Source organism: Amphiura filiformis, chromosome 17 (genome assembly GCF_039555335.1).
Source record: "Amphiura filiformis chromosome 17, Afil_fr2py, whole genome shotgun sequence".
NCBI classification, from domain to species: Eukaryota; Metazoa; Echinodermata; class Ophiuroidea; order Amphilepidida; family Amphiuridae; genus Amphiura; species Amphiura filiformis.
The window spans coordinates 45384931-45403922 of NC_092644.1; the positions used below are offsets into that span (position 1 = coordinate 45384931).

An 18992-nucleotide genomic window follows, 5' to 3' on the forward strand; every position below is an offset into this window, starting at 1 on the left:
GTAAAGGAGAAATACAGTTCTGCAAAATTGAAAGTGGTTAGCAATTTTATTACTCGATCATCAGGCTTACTACAAGTATTTCATCCAGAATGCTTTTGTCTTCATTATTTTGTTAATGCAGTGTGTGCAAGAAGTGGTGGCAACTGATATGTACCAGCTCTCTATGGAAAGAAATTGTAGCTTATTCATCTGGCAGACTAACAGTGTCTAGAGTGGAAGGGCTGATAGATACTTATGCTGATATAAACACCACCCGTATATATGCACATTGGGCCAATATGAACATCTTGGATAAAATTAACACCAGGTGCCCAAAGTTACAGGATCTTGAAATGGCATTTGCTGAAGAGGACAATGTGGAATCATTAACCTTTGGAAATGAGCTCAAGTCGCTAGCATTATACTCTCCATCGATGGATGGTTTAGATCCTAAACATACATTATGTGACATTAAGTCCATCAGTGGGGACGGTTTTCATGACTTAAATATCTTTACTGCTCAGAATTTTAATGTGCTACTCAGCAATCTATCCATTCAACAATTAGGTTTTTCTCAAGTTCTGCATACAATTCATCTTATTAGCTGCAATGTTTCAAATGACTTCATAGATATGGTTGAAAAATCTGCTTCAACATTAACTCAATTAGTCTTCCAATCGTGCATGTTTGAGTCACAACTATCTTTAGCATCATTGATTCATGATTGTGCTCAAGCTTGCAAGAATTTGGAATCATTTTATTTTTCAAGCCCACTTCTAAGGTATGTAGGTACTTCTGATGACGAACACACATTCGCTGAAGAGGCATTTCAAATACTAATTAGCAGCAACAAAAACATGCAACATTTACAAGTACATCTGCCGCGGATAAGCATAGATTTGATAAGGACAGTAGCAAGTAGTTTGTTGCAAGATCTAACTCTTCAAGATTGTTATTATGCTGATGAAATTCTGAATGAAATAGGATGGTCTCTAGTAAAGCTGAAGAGTTTAACACTATCATTCACTTTATATGACAGCCTAGTATTTGATGGCAAGAATGTTGAGACAGAATTTACTAACAGGGGACTTGAGGGACTCTCTCAAAATCAAAGTATAGAAACACTTCGCATTTTTCCTGTTTCTGATAAAATAACATGTACTGGCATTGTGAGAGCTGCACTGAGTATGTCAAAGCTTACTAAGCTTGTTATCAGTCACTGCAATGCTGAATACAAGTATGATAAAAATATGCATACATATGACAGTTTAGACAAAAGAATTAAGAAGTTCAGGTCTGATGTGGAGGTATATGTAGACATACATCCGGATGCTAAAAAAATATCTGCTATCTGGTTTTATTGAAACTGTAGTTGAGATATAGACCCTATCGAATAAGCCAACCGGAACGGTATAACAATTGAAACGGCAGCCATGTTGGTGGACAGTTAAAGTGCCAGACAGGTCTCTAGTTCGATTCCACAACCATTTATACTTATCAGCTGTTTTGTTGTAGGAATGTGAATTGTTGAACCACTCACGACCCAATGTCAATTTATTATGGAGCACCAGTGGTGTACATAGATTTCTTTTTGACAATGGGGGGATGGGGTTGGAAAAATTTCTTGAAGTATAGTGAATCAAGCACCTTTGGCAACAGAAAAATTTGCCATATTGAAGCTAAATTGATGAAATATGGCGCAAAAGTCGAATGGCCAAATATGAGGTTAAACCCACATACAGGTTGCAACATTGAGGGAATGATTGTATGGACCATCCCCCTGGCAAAATATTGGGGGGATTTATCACCCCCCAATCCCCCGGGATCTACGCCTATGTGGAACACGATGGCTCGTTGATTTTAAGTGATCACACTCATGATCACAGTGAGTTACATCACATCAGGCATATACGCCAGGTGGTGGGGTGCAGCACCCTCCAATCCATAAAGGTCTACTTTTTGCTAATTTGTCCAATAAAAGGTCCAAATGTGAGAGAAAAATTGATGAGCGATGAAGTCCAAAATTTTTTTTTACAACACTAGTATTTCATTTGAAAAAGGTCCATGTTTTGATAGTCTTGCACCTCCAAAATAAATTCTGTTTATGGTCCTGGATAACAGGCATGTTGTATCCTTTGGCAAAACACTTACATGTACACAGTGAGCTGATTTTTTGGATCATGTTTGGGAATTGTGGGTCTTCCGGTTTAATGACATGTATTCACCGGTACTCTTATGTTAAAAGCATTTCTTGTACGATTTACATGTTTTTTTTTGCATTTTTAAGTGGAAATAATGAGGTAAATTAAAAGAAAATCCATTGACTAACTTGGCTGCTTAATGTGCATCTCTATGAGGGAGTTGATCTGATTTTCAGAGTTGCTAGATTTCCTACAAACGCAACATATTGGGCTGATTCCAATTAGATGTAAGGTGCGACATGTGTAAACATGTGCTAAAAATATCAGGTTTGAAAAAAAAATCATTAAAAAAGATTATACATTAATGGCTTTAATTCTTCTTCCAATAAGGAGTTGGTAAATATATGTATATTTGTCTTATTATCTTCTGGAACTATCCGAAAGAAGGATACCATATCAGTTGACATCTTTATATTTAATAGTTTTTTACTTTTGTTTTAGTTACTAATTCATGCAATAATTTGGTTCAAGCCGTTCAAGTCTTTGATTTAATATTTGTAACTCACAAGAAAACTTAAGCCTTTTCGTCAAGTTTTTGTTATCTGTTATTCTGTTATAATTCCATTCACACTACTTTTACTGACCATGCTGATAGTAGCAGACCAAGCCCATGCAACTGCCAATCATTATTCATCAGGCTTTTGTAGATAACACATTTTTCTACCAGTTGATCATTTACATACCATATTTACATTCATTAGTATGTACTAAGCTGCAAACATATTCAACGGAATTACAAAAATGAAAACTAAATCAAAAACTTGAATCAAACTCATGTATATATTGTAATATAGCTTTTGCTTTTAACTTCGTGCAAGTTAATCTAACTCATGCATTGTAATGCATAGCTTTTGCTTTTAGCTTTGTGTAAGTGAATCTAACTCATGTATTGTAATAAAGCTTTTGCTTTTAGCTTTAAATAAGTTAAATCTGTTTTCTACTAATCTTTGCATGGTTCAAGAACAGAATAAAAGGGTTTCTGTTCTCATGATAAAAAAAAGCATATAGGACACAGCTTTTATGCAAAATGGTTTGATAGATCAACCTGGTTTTGTTTGGCCTTTTAGGTGTGCCTGTGACAGACCAAGGGTAAATTTAAAACAAAGTTATACTCATTATGTATTATTGTTTCAAGACAAGAACAAAAATATTGTAATTGACATTAATCACGAAAGTGAATTTTACTTTTCACCTGCAAAAATTATTTTATAATTTGCTTATAATTTAATTTGCTTATAGATTTAGATGTAGATAAGAGTAAGAAAAAGTTATGATTAGGTAAAAAAAGGTCGTCTCTCAAACCTGCACACATAAATGAGAATACACTAGGATCCACAACATGCTCATTTATCAGGGCACAGTTCTTTAACCCCAATACATTTGTACAGTAATTGAATGACCTTTAAAAATTTGGGTACTAAAACTCATACTCTGCAACTTGAGGTCAAATTTTGCACTATCATTGTTTAATTGAGGTTATTGCACTATGCCATTGGGATGAGGCTATTGTGGTCCATAGTGATAGGACATAACTTTTTTTTTGCAGTATGCTTGAGAGACCAATCTTTTTATAGCAAGACATGTTTTAAGCCTGTTTTGTATTAGTTGAACATGACACAAGGAAACAAAAATAAATGTTACATTATTGTGATCTATGGTGTGTAATTTATTCAATTATTTTTGTTGTACATGTATTTCCACAAAATTGACATAAATCTTCATCTGATATACAGGGTGCCCCCCCCACAAAAAAAGAGGCCCCTCATTGCGCCCTCTTTTTCTCCTATTTCTGAAAGATTGATCATATTTTGATATGTAAAGAAACCTTTAATAAACAAAAACAATTATTTCAATTGGCTCACAACTTTTGAATATATGCCGTGTTGAATAAAAGTACCCGTTTTTCGCTCTGTCCACGGATAACAGAGTGGCTGGGATGGCTCATGTTGTGGAATGGCCTGCACAATCACCAGACTTCACACCACTTGATTTTTTCCTATGTGGCAAAATCCAAGATCTTCACAAACGTATTACTGAATGCATTCGCAAGTATCCGGCACACAAGGATGGTACGCAACGCAATTGATGCAATGAGGACCTAGGCTGAAACCTGTATTCACCAAGGAGGCAACGAGGTAGAGGGCAGAGCAGCACAGTAAACTCACTTCAGAAGAACCAACGACAAACCAAACAGCATTTTAGGGCTACCTTTTATCCTAAAAAGAGAAATGACTTGTGTTGTAAATAAAAAAAGAAAGCAAGAACCAAAGTAAGTAACAAAAATAACCAAGAATTACATAAATAACCAAGAAAAAATAAGTACTTTCAAGTAAAGCAAAAGAAGTCCCATTGGGCATCCATTTTACTCACTATTAACAAATCCATTGCCCACAAACCCACAAAGCACATTCCATAAATTAAGTTATTTTATAAAGTTATCATTGAGGAATGTTTGATATTCATGCATGGTGTACTCCTTTTCAATCTTTGAAGTAGCCGAACCTTCTCCGTGGAGAAGTTATTAGCCAATTGATATAATTGTTTTGGTTTATTAAAGCTAACGACTCAAGGTTTCCTTACATACCAAAATATATTTGATCAACCTTTCAGAAATAAGAGAAAAAGAGGGCGCAATGAGGGGCCTCTTATTTTTGGGACACCCTGTATGTGTATAACTTCAATAGCAATAGTCCAGTCCACCACTATCAAGAATATGAACTAAAACATAACATCAGATTTGTTTTTTGCTCTTTCACCTTACAAGCAACCCCATATATGCCTCCTGTGAAGCTACAGATTGGTCATCAATTGAATCATCACTGATTATATCATTCAGAATAGTCCAGGGTTGTATGACTATATTGTCATTTGGACCACTCCTGGCCCTATGTCAAAAAGATCATGGACAGATCACAGTGACTCAGCAGTTAAATGATCACTCACAAACCTTATTTTAAGGTAAAATTTCATAGTAAGCAAAACACAAAATGAAAGTCGTCACTTACATAACCTGTCATAAATCTACACCTGCTTATGTTGTGATGATTTGATGGAGCAGTATCCATCATTGCACACATACACAGGTGGTGAGTGCATCCTGATTATCGTGCAAAGCAATACATTTTGACAATTGTGTGCAGCATCTTGTTGGGTCTTTGGAACTTGATACCACATTTGGTACCAAAAGCTCTAAATTGAGAAAAAAATGTCATATCCTGGTATCAGTCAGTTTGTTAATTGAGAGCTTTCAGTAGAAAATGCGGTATCAAATTAGAGCTAACAAATTGCTGCATATGACTGTGTCAATAAAATTGTCATACCATGAGCAGGTTTAGATTTCAGTTGGATTAGGTAAGTGAGGAGTTTCTTTTTGAATTGTGTTTATTAGGGGGTTCAGTCCTCAGTCACAAACTATGAAATCAACAAAAGGTACATGTAATGCCATGGACTGATGTTGAAGTTTGGCATAGAACTTAGAAGTAGTGATGTAACAGGACTAATTACCATAGCAATGGGTTTACACTATTTTTTCAATGTATTGCCCTGTACTAGAAGCAGGATTCACTCAACACCTGTGTATGTGTGCAATGATGGATGCTGCTCTTTTCAAAGACACTAAATCTCACAGGTGCGAGTGATCAGCATGATGTTAAAATTCTATACGACCACCATTCTTTGAGAATCTATGTTTAATGCAGAGAAACGGCATAATGTCTAGTGCGACTGCAGGGTAATGTATTCAAAAGTAGTGTAAACCCATTGCTATGGTAATTAATCCTGTTATGTCACTACTTCTATGGCAAATTATCCCAATTTTAAACACTGCGTTGGGCTTTCTACAAGTTATTCATCTATACTGCTCCAAGAAAGTATCCTTACACTTGGAAAAATAATTACAATTTCAAAACTGAACGATATTGGGGTAAAATTATTTTTTTAATAGATGCACTATCTAATCCGGCACATTATGACACCCCATTGAATCCAATGTGACTTCAAGAAGCAAAGTTACAAGCATTTGATTAGATGAAGGTCCAGTTTTGAAAGTGACAAACTGGCCTATTAAAAAATCCACAGACTAGACATTTGCTTTGAGAGTGGTAAATGGCTAATTTGTGTATGCCTTTAATTTAAAACAAAAGGAACAAAAGAGCTGACAAATAAAATGCAAGTTATGAAAAGTACAGAGAAGTAAAAACTGAAATTAACACTGCTCTGTTGCGCTTGTTGGAATCTTTTTGCACCTTGTATAGGCCAATTGGTCACTTTTAAAACTGGAGCTTTGTCTATTCAATTGCTTGTAACTTTACTTCTTGAGGTCACATTGGATTCAATGTGGTGTCATAATGTGCAGGATTAGATAGCGCATCTATTAAAAAACAAATTTATTCCAACATGGTTCAGTTTTGGAATTGTGATTATTTTTCCAAGTGTAAAGATACTTTTTTGGCGCAGTATAGAATTGTTTGATCATTTTCTTTCGTTTTGTTCATGCAGTGTGTGCAAGAGATGGTGGCAACTAATATGTACCAGCTCGCTTTGGAAGGATATTGTTATTTATTCATCTGGTAGAAAACCAGCAGTGTCCAGAGTGGAAGCACTGATAGATACTTATGCTGATATAAACACCACCCGTATATATGCACATTGTGCCAATATGAACATCTTGGATAAAATTAACACCAGTAGCCCAAAGTTACAGGAGCTTGACATTGCATTTGCTGAAGAGGACAATGTGGAATCATTAACCTTTGGAAATGAGCTCAAGTCTCTAGCATTAATATCTCCTGGTTTATGTGGACAAAATCCTAAACATACATTGTGTGACATTATGTCCATGAGTGGGGATGGTTTTCATGGCTTACATAGCTTCATGGCTCAGAATTTTCATTTACAACTCGGCAAGTTATCTATTCAACAACTAGGCTGTTCTTTGAGTACAATTAGTCTTGCTTGGTGTAACGTGACAAATGACTTTAGTGATATGATTGCAAACTCTGCTTCAACTTTAACTCTTTTATGGCTCCAAATGTGCTGGTTTGAATCGGTAAGTTCTGTAGCATCATTGATTCATGATTGCAGTCAAGTTTGCAGGAATTTGGAATCCTTTCGTTTTTCACGCCCACTTTATACAAGACAGGTATATACGGAGGAAGAACAGGCACTTGCCAATGAGGCATTTGAAACGTTAATTAGCAGTAACAGAAACATGAAATACTTACATCTGCCTGAGATTAGTCTGGATTTTATAAAGACACTATCAAGTAGCATGTTAAAACATCTAACTCTTCAAAATTGTCATGATGCAGATGAAATTCTGAATATAATAGGATCCTCCTTTACAAAACTGAAGAGTTTAACACTGACATTTGATGACAAGGATCCTGAACATTTCACTGACACAGGACTTGAGGTACTCTCACAAAATCAAAATATTGAAAAACTTTGCATCTTTCCTGTTTCTTATGAAATAACATGTACAGGCATTGTAAGAATGGCACTGTGTATGACCAAACTTGCTAAGCTGTTCATTAGTCACCACAATGCTGAATACATGTATGATAAAAATATGCATACATATGACAGTTTAGACAAACGAATTAAGAAGTTCAGATCTGATGTGGAGGTATATGTGGGCCTACATGTACTTAAACTACATGATAAAGCTAAACCTGGTGCTGGTGGAAACCCTTTATATGCTGAATTAAACCGCTATATGGTGTAATAGCAAAAATAATGTTCGTGGAACATTATGAATGCCATTCCAATGTGTCAATATAGTACTTCAAAACTCAATTTTTTTTCATTCTAAATACCAAAGTAGTAATTAGTATGGTATCTGACCAAATTAGCACGCTCCAGCTACTATGAATTGACTTGCTTAGTATAAAGTTATTACTACTGAACTTTTGTAACTTGCTTAATTATGTTTAAGAGCCCATATTAAGCAGGGAAAACGTAGTACAATCACCATGACAGAAAAATCATCTTGACATTGAGTATGTTATATGTTGTATAGGCTACCCATGACATTTACTGAATTTCTAGTTGCCTTTAGCCATGTTCATGTTAGACTTATGATACGTTTATGGTAATTCAGAATGGCATATGAACAATCTAAGGCATTCCCAATTAATAAGAAGACTCAAGACCTAAGTGATAATCAACAGTACTATTTTCAAAATTTGATATGAACATTAAAAGTGGCAGATATGGAGATGTGGAAAATGTGAAATTGTTGACTAAATGAGCACATCCTGCACATAGCGCAAAGCCTTACTTAATATACAATTTTATTTTGGTGATTTTTTGCCACATATTATTAGTAACAACTGTCAGGAATGTTTTCTTGTCATTTTCAACCAAACTAATGAGGTAAAATGAAAGTAAACTCATTTACTATCTTAACTGCTTTTAGTTAAAACTATGGTGTTTATCTTATTTTATTTTATTTCATTCTTATTTAACCCAAGCTTGCTCTCTCAAGGATTTAAAGTCATAATTTTGACTTTAATTGAAATTTACTTGCTCTATTGTCCTAAAAACACAATGCATTTGTCTGAATCCAATTAGGTGTAAGTTGGGATACATGTATTAAAGCATTACAAATATGCCCAAAATTATGTTTGAATAATAATTGGCCATACTCATTTTAAAAGATCGTACATTATGGCTTTAAACCACATTTTACCAACCAAGTTGATTGCCCCTTCACTCCATGCATGCATTGAAAAAGTGGTAAACTAATACCATGCACAACCTTATGTCAAATTTTTATAAAGCAGGATGGCTCATTGGTTTTTGAAGGTGGCAGATTTGAGTCACATAATGACTAACAGGTATTTTGTATCGTTGGGCAAACCACTTTGACCTGACTTTTTGGATCGCTTGGGAATTCTGGGTCATCTGGTTTAGTGACATGTCGTTGGTCACATCACATACTGTTCTATACGAAATGGACACAATTTTCACATACAGAGCTATATGCAATACTGGTTTTAGATATAGCCTCAAACTTATTTATTGGTAAATTAATTTTCCTCAAAGGGTATTTTTTATGAAGAAGACACTTGAAAGTTTTAATTTTGGTGAGTTCTGCATGCCGATCTTTCGAGTAACATTGTATATGTGTAACATTAAAGTTATAGCTCTTTATGTGAAATGATTTTGTTTGAAATTGTATTAAACTTGGTCAGTATGTGATTTGACCGATGTATGCATCAGTACTCAATATGCCATCTTTCCTCTACAAAATTAGACTTAGGCTATTGAGTTCATGGAGACATGGACTAATCTTTGTAATAATATCATTTTATCTCAATTTGATCAAAATATATAAATGCTAAGCATTACTTTTAAAGCCATAATGTGTGGTTTCCAATAAATTTGATTTAGTTGATTTTTTACCACAAAATAATGAAGTGATACTAGTAATAGGCCTATATTTTTGTCAGGAAGGTTTTGTGTCCATTTAAAGCTGAAATAATGAGGTAAAATAAAAGAATGTCCACTGAATATCTTGGCCATTTAACATGGAGCTGATGTGGGATTTATCATCTGAATTCAAATAATAATTCAAATTTGCTCTTTTTGTTCCCAAGTACAAAAATTTTGACTGATTCCAATTACCTGGTGTAAGTTGGATCATGTGTAAACATTAAAACTATCAGTGCCAATAAATCTGCTTTGAAAAAACAAAATTCATGAAAAATATCTGCACATTATGGGTTTACTTCTTTAGTCCATGCTTCTTACATAAAGGAGTCGAGTGGTAGCGAGTTGGTTATGTAGCCTATATCTAGCGTCTTCCTGTATACTCTGAATGGAGACCATATCAGGCTTTTGGTTCTGTACTTTGCTTATACTTATTCATGCAATGTATATATGTATTTGTAATATAGATTTTACTTTTTACTTCTATTATTTTTTTACCACTGTGGAGACCAAAATATGACATTCATTTTACATTTATGCAAATTATGACTTTTAGGTCGATCCTTCATGTAATTATTTCGTGTAAGCTAATCCTAGCTCTAACCCTAATCCTAATCCTAATCCTAACCCTAATCCTAACCCTAATCCTAACCCTAAACTAACCCTAACCTTAACCCTAACCCTGATTTCGTGTAAAATTACATGTAGGAATAACCGACTTTTATCAGTAAGACATATTGGAACTCTATTGAGAGGTTTTACCCAATTTAAAAGTACACTTTTTATGCATAATATAACTAAAAAGCACCTTAGAATCTGGGGTGTCCTTTATCAGGTATTAATGTAGAACAACTCTCCTTTCTCCTTACTAATATGCTTGCCCGATAATCTCCTTAACAGCTTGGCTACTCTCCTTAAGGGGAGCGGGTTGAACAGCTCTCCTTAATACCCTCAAGGGGGGCTAAAACACAAGGCCTGTAAAAATCAGTAAAACAGTGAGTAAAATGGTAATGATTCCAGGCACTGTAAACAAACACAATCTTTACAGGTGTGTTATCATTAACTGGTGAGATGATTTTCCAAAATGCAAGAAACAATATCTTTATCCCGTTAATGGCATAACAGTGAATGTTTCTTTTAATTTTTGACCTATATTATATTATTATAGGTAATTGTCTGCCTATATTATACATTATTGTCTATGTAGAGTTAGAAATAATAATCTATGATTTATGCAAGGCATATTTTCAGCACGTTGTTTTGTATTGAAAGAATGTGACATAAGGAAACAAAATATAAATGTATTGATACGTTATTCTGATATTATGAGGTTTAATTCATTTGATTATTTATGTTGTATTTCCACAAATTGTGTTATTTGTTGCGGTTTACACAGGTCCGTTTGCAGGGGTGTTGGGTGTGCAGCCGCACCCCCAAAATGTGCAAAAGTTTACAAACAGTCCCAAAAAATGACAATTTGCTAGAGTAGCGAGCAAAAAAATTGGGTTTTTATGCTTTATTTTGGTCAAAAAAAGGCCAAATTTTTAAGGAAAGTCCCCTTTTTACAAAATCGCCCCCTGGAAAAAGGGTCCACTTTTTCAAAATTAGCTCCCCCAAAAAAAAAAAAAAAAAAAAAAAAAAAAAAAAATCCTGCATACGGGCCTGATAAACCTCAATGTAAAGTGTAAGCGTAAACATATGAATGAGGTTACTGATGACAGATTCTGATGTCAGATTTAGATCCCAAAATATAACTGGAAAAATAGAAGCAGATCTGAAACCCTGAATAGACATTATTTAGGTCAATGTATTTTTATACTGTTACAAATCACGTTGGGGTTGGAACTCATCAGAATCAAGTTCTTGTGGGGGCGCAGATCGGGATTCAGAAGCCCAAGAGACACTCCATTAGTAAAGAACACGATATGCGGCCGCAACTTTCAACATCGGGGACTTATGGGAGGGGGGGGGGGCTGTGTGAAAAATAGAGGCCCTTCAGCGGAAAATGCTGTTAGCAAAATGGTGATTTTGCTAACAGTGCAATAATTCACCAGCTGCTTATAGCTTACTACATCATCTACTTCTGATAGCTAAATAATTCACGTATTGCTGATTTTATTACTTCATCTACTGCATTCTGATAGCTTACTTTATCTACTGCTGATTATTACCTACATCTACTGCTGATTGCTTATTACTTCATCTACTGCTGACAGTTTATTACTTCATCTACTGCTGATAGCTTACTACTTCATCTACTGCTGATAGCCTATTACTTCATCGACTGCTGATATCTTATTACTTCATCTACTGCTGATAGCTTACTACTTCATCTACTGCCGATAGCTTACTACTTCATCTACTGCTGATAGCATACTACTTCATCTACTGCTGATATCTTATTACTTCATCTACTGCTGATAGCTTATTACTTCATCTACTGCTGATAGCATACTACTTCATCTACTGCTGATAGCGTACTCCTTCGTCTACTGCTGATAGCTTACTACTTCGTCTACTGTTGATAGCATACTACTTCGTCTACTGCTGATATCTTAATACTTCATCTACTGCTGATAGCCTATTACTTCATCTACTGCTGATAGAATATTACTTCATCTACTGCTGATAGCATACCACTTCATCTACTGCTGATAGTATACTACTTCATCTACTGCTGATATCTTATTACTTCATCTACTGCTGATAGCTTACTACTTCATCTACTGCTGATAGCTTACTACCTCATCTACTGCTGATAGTATACTACTTCATCTGCTGCTGATAGCTTACTACTTCATCTGCTGCTGATAGCGAACTACTTAATTTACTGTTGATAGCTTACTACTTCGTCTACTGCTGATAGCATACTACTTCGTCTACTGCTGATATCTTACTACTTCATCTACTGCTGATAGCCTATTACTTCATCTACTGCTGATAGCATATTACTTCATCTACTGCTGATAGCATACTACTTCATCTACTGCTGATAGTATACTACTTCATCTAATGCTGATAGCTGACTACTTCATCTACTGCTGATATCTTATTACTTCATCTACTGCTGATAGCGTACTACTCTATCTACTGCTGATAGCTTACTATACTACTCCATCTACTGCTGATAGCTTACTACTTCATCGACTGCCGATAGCTTACTACTTCATTGACTGCTGATAGCTTACTACTTCATCTACTGCTGATAGCGTACTCCTTCGTCTACTGCTGATAGCTTACTACTTCATCTACTGCTGATAGCTTACTACTTCATCTACAGCTGATAGCTTACTACTTCATCTACTGCTGATAGCTGACTACTTCATCTACTGCTGATAGCTTACTACTTCATCTACTGCTGATAGCATACTACTTCATCTACTGCTGATAGCATACTACTTCATCTACTGCTGATAGTATACTACTTCATCTACTGCTGATAGCTGACTACTTCATCTACTGCTGATATCTTATTACTTCATCTACTGCTGATAGCGTACTACTCTATCTACTGCTGATAGCTTACTATACTACTCCATCTACTGCTGATAGCGTACTCCTTCGTCTACTGCTGATAGCTTACTACTTCATCTACTGCCGATAGTTACTACTTCATCTACTGCTGATAGCTTCATCTGCTGCTGATAACTTACTACTTCATCTGCTGCTGATAGCGAACTACTTAATTTACTGTTGATAGCTTACTACTTCATCTATTGCTGATAGCTAACTACTTCATCTATTGCTGATAGCTAACTACTTCATCTACTGCTGATAGCTTACTACTTCATCTACTGCCGATAGCTTACTACTTCATCTATTGCTGATAGCTTACTACTTCATCTACTGCTGATAGCTTCCCAGCAAACACAAAAACGTTATAAAACGTTTTAAATAAGTTATATTTTGGCTTTTGGTTTAGGTAAAAACGTTTTAATAACATTAAAATGTCGGGTTATATAAAGGTCATGATAACGTTTTAAAACGTTTTGTATGAAAACTTACTACAACAATATTTTTAAATGTTTTCAAAAAATGTTATTGTAAACTATTTTTGCAAACATTTTTGCCAAATATTGTGTCAATACTTAAATAACATTATGTTAAAATATTTGAACCCAGCAAACACAGAAATGTTATTAAAATGTTTTATTCAAAACTTTTAATAACATTTAAATGTCGGGTTATATAAAGGTCATGAAAACGTTTTTAAAACGTTATTGAAAATATTTTGGGCAAACATTTTTCGCAAAAATATTTTTTCAACCCCAAAATAACATTTTGTTTAGAATATTTTGTATCAAGTTTTCAAGAATGTTTTTGGAATGTTATTAAAACGTTTTTATACCCTTTATATAACCCGACATTTAAACGTTTTCTGTAAAACATTTTTGTTTGCTGAGCAGTAGATTATCAAAACAATGTTTTTAAGGTTATGAAAACGTTTTATACTCTTAATATACCCTTTATATAACCCGACATTTAAACGTTTTCTGACAACCTTTTATAACCTTTTGCGAATGATGTCGAAAACGTTTTGTGTTTGCTGGGTTACTACTTCATCTACTGCTGATAGCTGACTACTTCATCTACTGCTGATAGCTTACTACTTCATCTAATGCTAATAGCTGACTACTTCATCTAATGTTGATAGCTTACTACTTCATCTACTGCTGATAGCTTACTACTTTGTCTACTGCTGATAGCTTACTACTTCACATACTGCTGATAGCTTACTTCTTCATCTACTGCCGATAGTTTACTACTTCATCTACTACTGATAGCTTACTACTTCATACTGCTGATAGCTGACTACTTCATCTACTGCTGATAGCGCACTTATTCATCTACTGCTGTTGGCGCACTAATTCATCTACTGCTGATAGCTTACTAATTCACCTACTGCCGATAGCTAACACCTACATCTACTGCTGATAGCTTACTACTTCATCTACTGCGGATAGCATACTACTTCATCTACTGCTGATAGCTTACTACTTTGTCTACTGCCGATTGCTTTCTACTTCATCTACTGCTGATAGCATACTACTTCATCTACTGCCGATAGCTTACTACTTCATCTACTGCCGATAGCTTACTACTTCATCTACTGCTGATAGCTTACTACTTCATCTACTGATGATAGCTGACTACTTCATCTACTGCCGATAGCTTACTACTTCATCTACTGCCGATAGCTTACTACTTCATCTACTGCTGGTAGCTTACTACTTCATACTGTTGATATCTTACTACTTCATCTAATGCTGATAGCTGACTACTTCATCTACTGCTGATAGCTTACTACTTCATCTGCTGCTGGTAGCGAAGTACTTAATTTACTGTTGATAGCTTACTACTTCATCTACTGCTGATAGCTTACTACTTTGTCTACTGCTGATAGCTTACTACTTCATCTACTGCTGATAGCTTACTACTTCATCTACTGCCGATAGCTTACTACTTCATCTACTGCTGATAGCTTACTACTTCATCTACTGCTGATAGCTTACTACTTCATCTACTGATGATACCAGACTGCTTCATCTACTGCTGATAGCTTACTACTTCATCTACTGCTGATAGCTGACTACTTCATCTACTGCTGATAGCGCACTTATTCATCTACTGCTGTTGGCGCACTAATTCATCTACTGCTGATAGCTTACTAATTCACCTACTGCCGATAGCTAACACCTACATCTACTGCTGATAGCTTACTACTTCATCTACTGCTGATAGCTTACTACTTCATCTACTGCGGATAGCATACTACTTCATCTACTGCTGATATCTTATTACTTCATCTACTGCTGATAGCTTACTACTTCATCTGCTGCTGATAGCGAACTACCTAATTTACTGTTGATAGCTTACTACTTCATCTACTAATGAAAGCCTACTACTTCATCTACTGCCGATAGCTTACTACTTCATCTACTGCTTATAGCTGACTACTTCATCTACTGATGATAGCTGATTTCTTCATCTACTACTGATAGCTTACTACTTCATCTTCTGCTGATAGCTTACTACTTCATCTACTGCCGATAGCTTACTACTTCGTCTACTGCTGATACCTTACTACTTCATCTACTGTTGATAGCTTACTACTTCATCTATTGCTGATAGCTTACTACTTCATCTACTGCTGATAGCTTACTACTTCATCTACTGCTCTGCTGATAGCTTACTACTTCATCTACTGCTCTGCTGATAGCTTACTACTTCATCTACTGCTGATAGCTTACTACTTCATCTGCTGCCGATAGCTTACTACTTCATCTACTGCTGATAGCTTACTACTTCATCTACTGCTGATAGCTTACTACTTCATCTACTGATGATACCAGACTACTTCATCTACTGCTGATAGCTTACTACTTCATCTACTGCTGATAGCTGACTACTTCATCTACTGCTGATAGCGCACTTATTCATCTACTGCTGTTGGCGCACTAATTCATCTACTGCTGATAGCTTACTAATTCACCTACTGCCGATAGCTAACACCTACATCTACTGCTGATAGCTTACTACTTCATCTACTGCGGATAGCATACTACTTCATCTACTGCTGATAGCTTACTACTTTGTCTACTGCCGATTGCTTTCTACTTCATCTACTGCTGATAGCATACTACTTCATCTACTGCCGATAGCTTACTACTTCATCTACTGCCGATAGCTTACTACTTCATCTACTGCTGATAGCTTACTACTTCATCTACTGATGATAGCTGACTACTTCATCTACTGCAGATAGCTTACTACTTCATCTACTGCCGATAGCTTACTACTTCATCTACTGCTGGTAGCTTACTACTTCATACTGTTGATATCTTACTACTTCATCTAATGCTGATAGCTGACTACTTCATCTACTGCTGATAGCTTACTACTTCATCTGCTGCTGGTAGCGAAGTACTTAATTTACTGTTGATAGCTTACTACTTCATCTACTGCTGATAGCTTACTACTTTGTCTACTGCTGATAGCTTACTACTTCATCTACTGCTGATAGCTTACTACTTCATCTACTGCCGATAGCTTACTACTTCATCTACTGCTGATAGCTTACTACTTCATCTACTGCTGATAGCTTACTACTTCATCTACTGATGATACCAGACTGCTTCATCTACTGCTGATAGCTTACTACTTCATCTACTGCTGATAGCTGACTACTTCATCTACTGCTGATAGCGCACTTATTCATCTACTGCTGTTGGCGCACTAATTCATCTACTGCTGATAGCTTACTAATTCACCTACTGCCGATAGCTAACACCTACATCTACTGCTGATAGCTTACTACTTCATCTACTGCTGATAGCTTACTACTTCATCTACTGCGGATAGCATACTACTTCATCTACTGCTGATATCTTATTACTTCATCTACTGCTGATAGCTTACTACTTCATCTGCTGCTGATAGCGAACTACCTAATTTACTGTTGATAGCTTACTACTTCATCTACTAATGAAAGCCTACTACTTCATCTACTGCCGATAGCTTACTACTTCATCTACTGCTTATAGCTGACTACTTCATCTACTGCTGATATCTTATTACTTCATCTACTGCTGATAGCTTACTACTTCATCTGCTGCTGATAGCGAACTACCTAATTTACTGTTGATAGCTTACTACTTCATCTACTAATGAAAGCCTACTACTTCATCTACTGCCGATAGCTTACTACTTCATCTACTGCTTATAGCTGACTACTTCATCTACTGATGATAGCTGACTACTTCATCTACTGCTGATAGCTTACTACTTCATCTGCTGCTGATAGCGAACTACCTAATTTACTGTTGATAGCTTACTACTTCATCTACTGCGGATAGCATACTACTTCATCTACTGCTGATATCTTATTACTTCATCTACTGCTGATAGCTTACTACTTCATCTGCTGCTGATAGCGAACTACCTAATTTACTGTTGATAGCTTACTACTTCATCTACTAATGAAAGCCTACTACTTCATCTACTAATGAAAGCCTACTACTTCATCTACTGCTGATAGCTTACTACTTCATCTACTGCTTATAGCTGACTACTTCATCTACTGCCGATAGCTTACTACTTCATCTACTGCTGATAGCTGACTACTTCATCTACTGATGATAGCTGATTTCTTCATCTACTGCTGATAGCTTACTACTTCATCTGCTGCTGATAGCTGACTACTTCATCTACTGCCGATAGCTTACTACTTCATCTACTGCTGATAGCTGACTACTTCATCTACTGATGATAGCTGATTTCTTCATCTACTGCTGATAGCTTACTACTTCATCTGCTGCTGATAGCTGACTACTTCATCTACTGCCGATAGCTTACTACTTCATCTACTGCTGATAGCTTACTACTTCATCTGCTGCTGATAGCGAACTACCTAATTTACTGTTGATAGCTTACTACTTCATCTACTAATGAAAGCCTACTACTTCATCTACTAATGAAAGCCTACTACTTCATCTACTGTTGATAGCTTACTACTTCATCTACTAATGAAAGCCTACTACTTCATCTACTAATGAAAGCCTACTACTTCATCTACTGCCGATAGCTTACTACTTCATCTACTGCTTATAGCTGACTACTTCATCTACTGCTGATATCTTATTACTTCATCTACTGCTGATAGCTTACTACTTCATCTGCTGCTGATAGCGAACTACCTAATTTACTGTTGATAGCTTACTACTTCATCTACTAATGAAAGCCTACTACTTCATCTACTGCCGATAGCTTACTACTTCATCTACTGCTTATAGCTGACTACTTCATCTACTGATGATAGCTGACTACTTCATCTACTGCTGATAGCTTACTACTTCATCTGCTGCTGATAGCGAACTACCTAATTTACTGTTGATAGCTTACTACTTCATCTACTGCGGATAGCATACTACTTCATCTACTGCTGATATCTTATTACTTCATCTACTGCTGATAGCTTACTACTTCATCTGCTGCTGATAGCGAACTACCTAATTTACTGTTGATAGCTTACTACTTCATCTACTAATGAAAGCCTACTACTTCATCTACTAATGAAAGCCTACTACTTCATCTACTGCTGATAGCTTACTACTTCATCTACTGCTTATAGCTGACTACTTCATCTACTGCCGATAGCTTACTACTTCATCTACTGCTGATAGCTGACTACTTCATCTACTGATGATAGCTGATTTCTTCATCTACTGCTGATAGCTTACTACTTCATCTGCTGCTGATAGCTGACTACTTCATCTACTGCCGATAGCTTACTACTTCATCTGCTGCTGATAGCTGACTACTTCATCTACTGCCGATAGCTTACTACTTCATCTACTGCTGATAGCTGACTACTTCATC

The 18992-nt window shown here is 35.9% G+C and overlaps 1 protein-coding gene across 1 annotated transcript in view; it reads left to right on the plus strand.

Annotated features, from left to right (window-relative positions):
* Positions 1–2590, plus strand: part of LOC140137868 (uncharacterized) — a 28288-nt gene extending 25698 nt beyond the window's left edge. The window contains exon 3 of the mRNA XM_072159670.1: positions 122–2590. Within this exon, the coding sequence (XP_072015771.1) occupies positions 122–1343 (1222 nt within the window). The 3' untranslated portion in view covers positions 1344–2590. The remainder of the gene's footprint in view (positions 1–121) is intronic.
* Positions 2591–18992: the final 16402 nt, after the last annotated feature.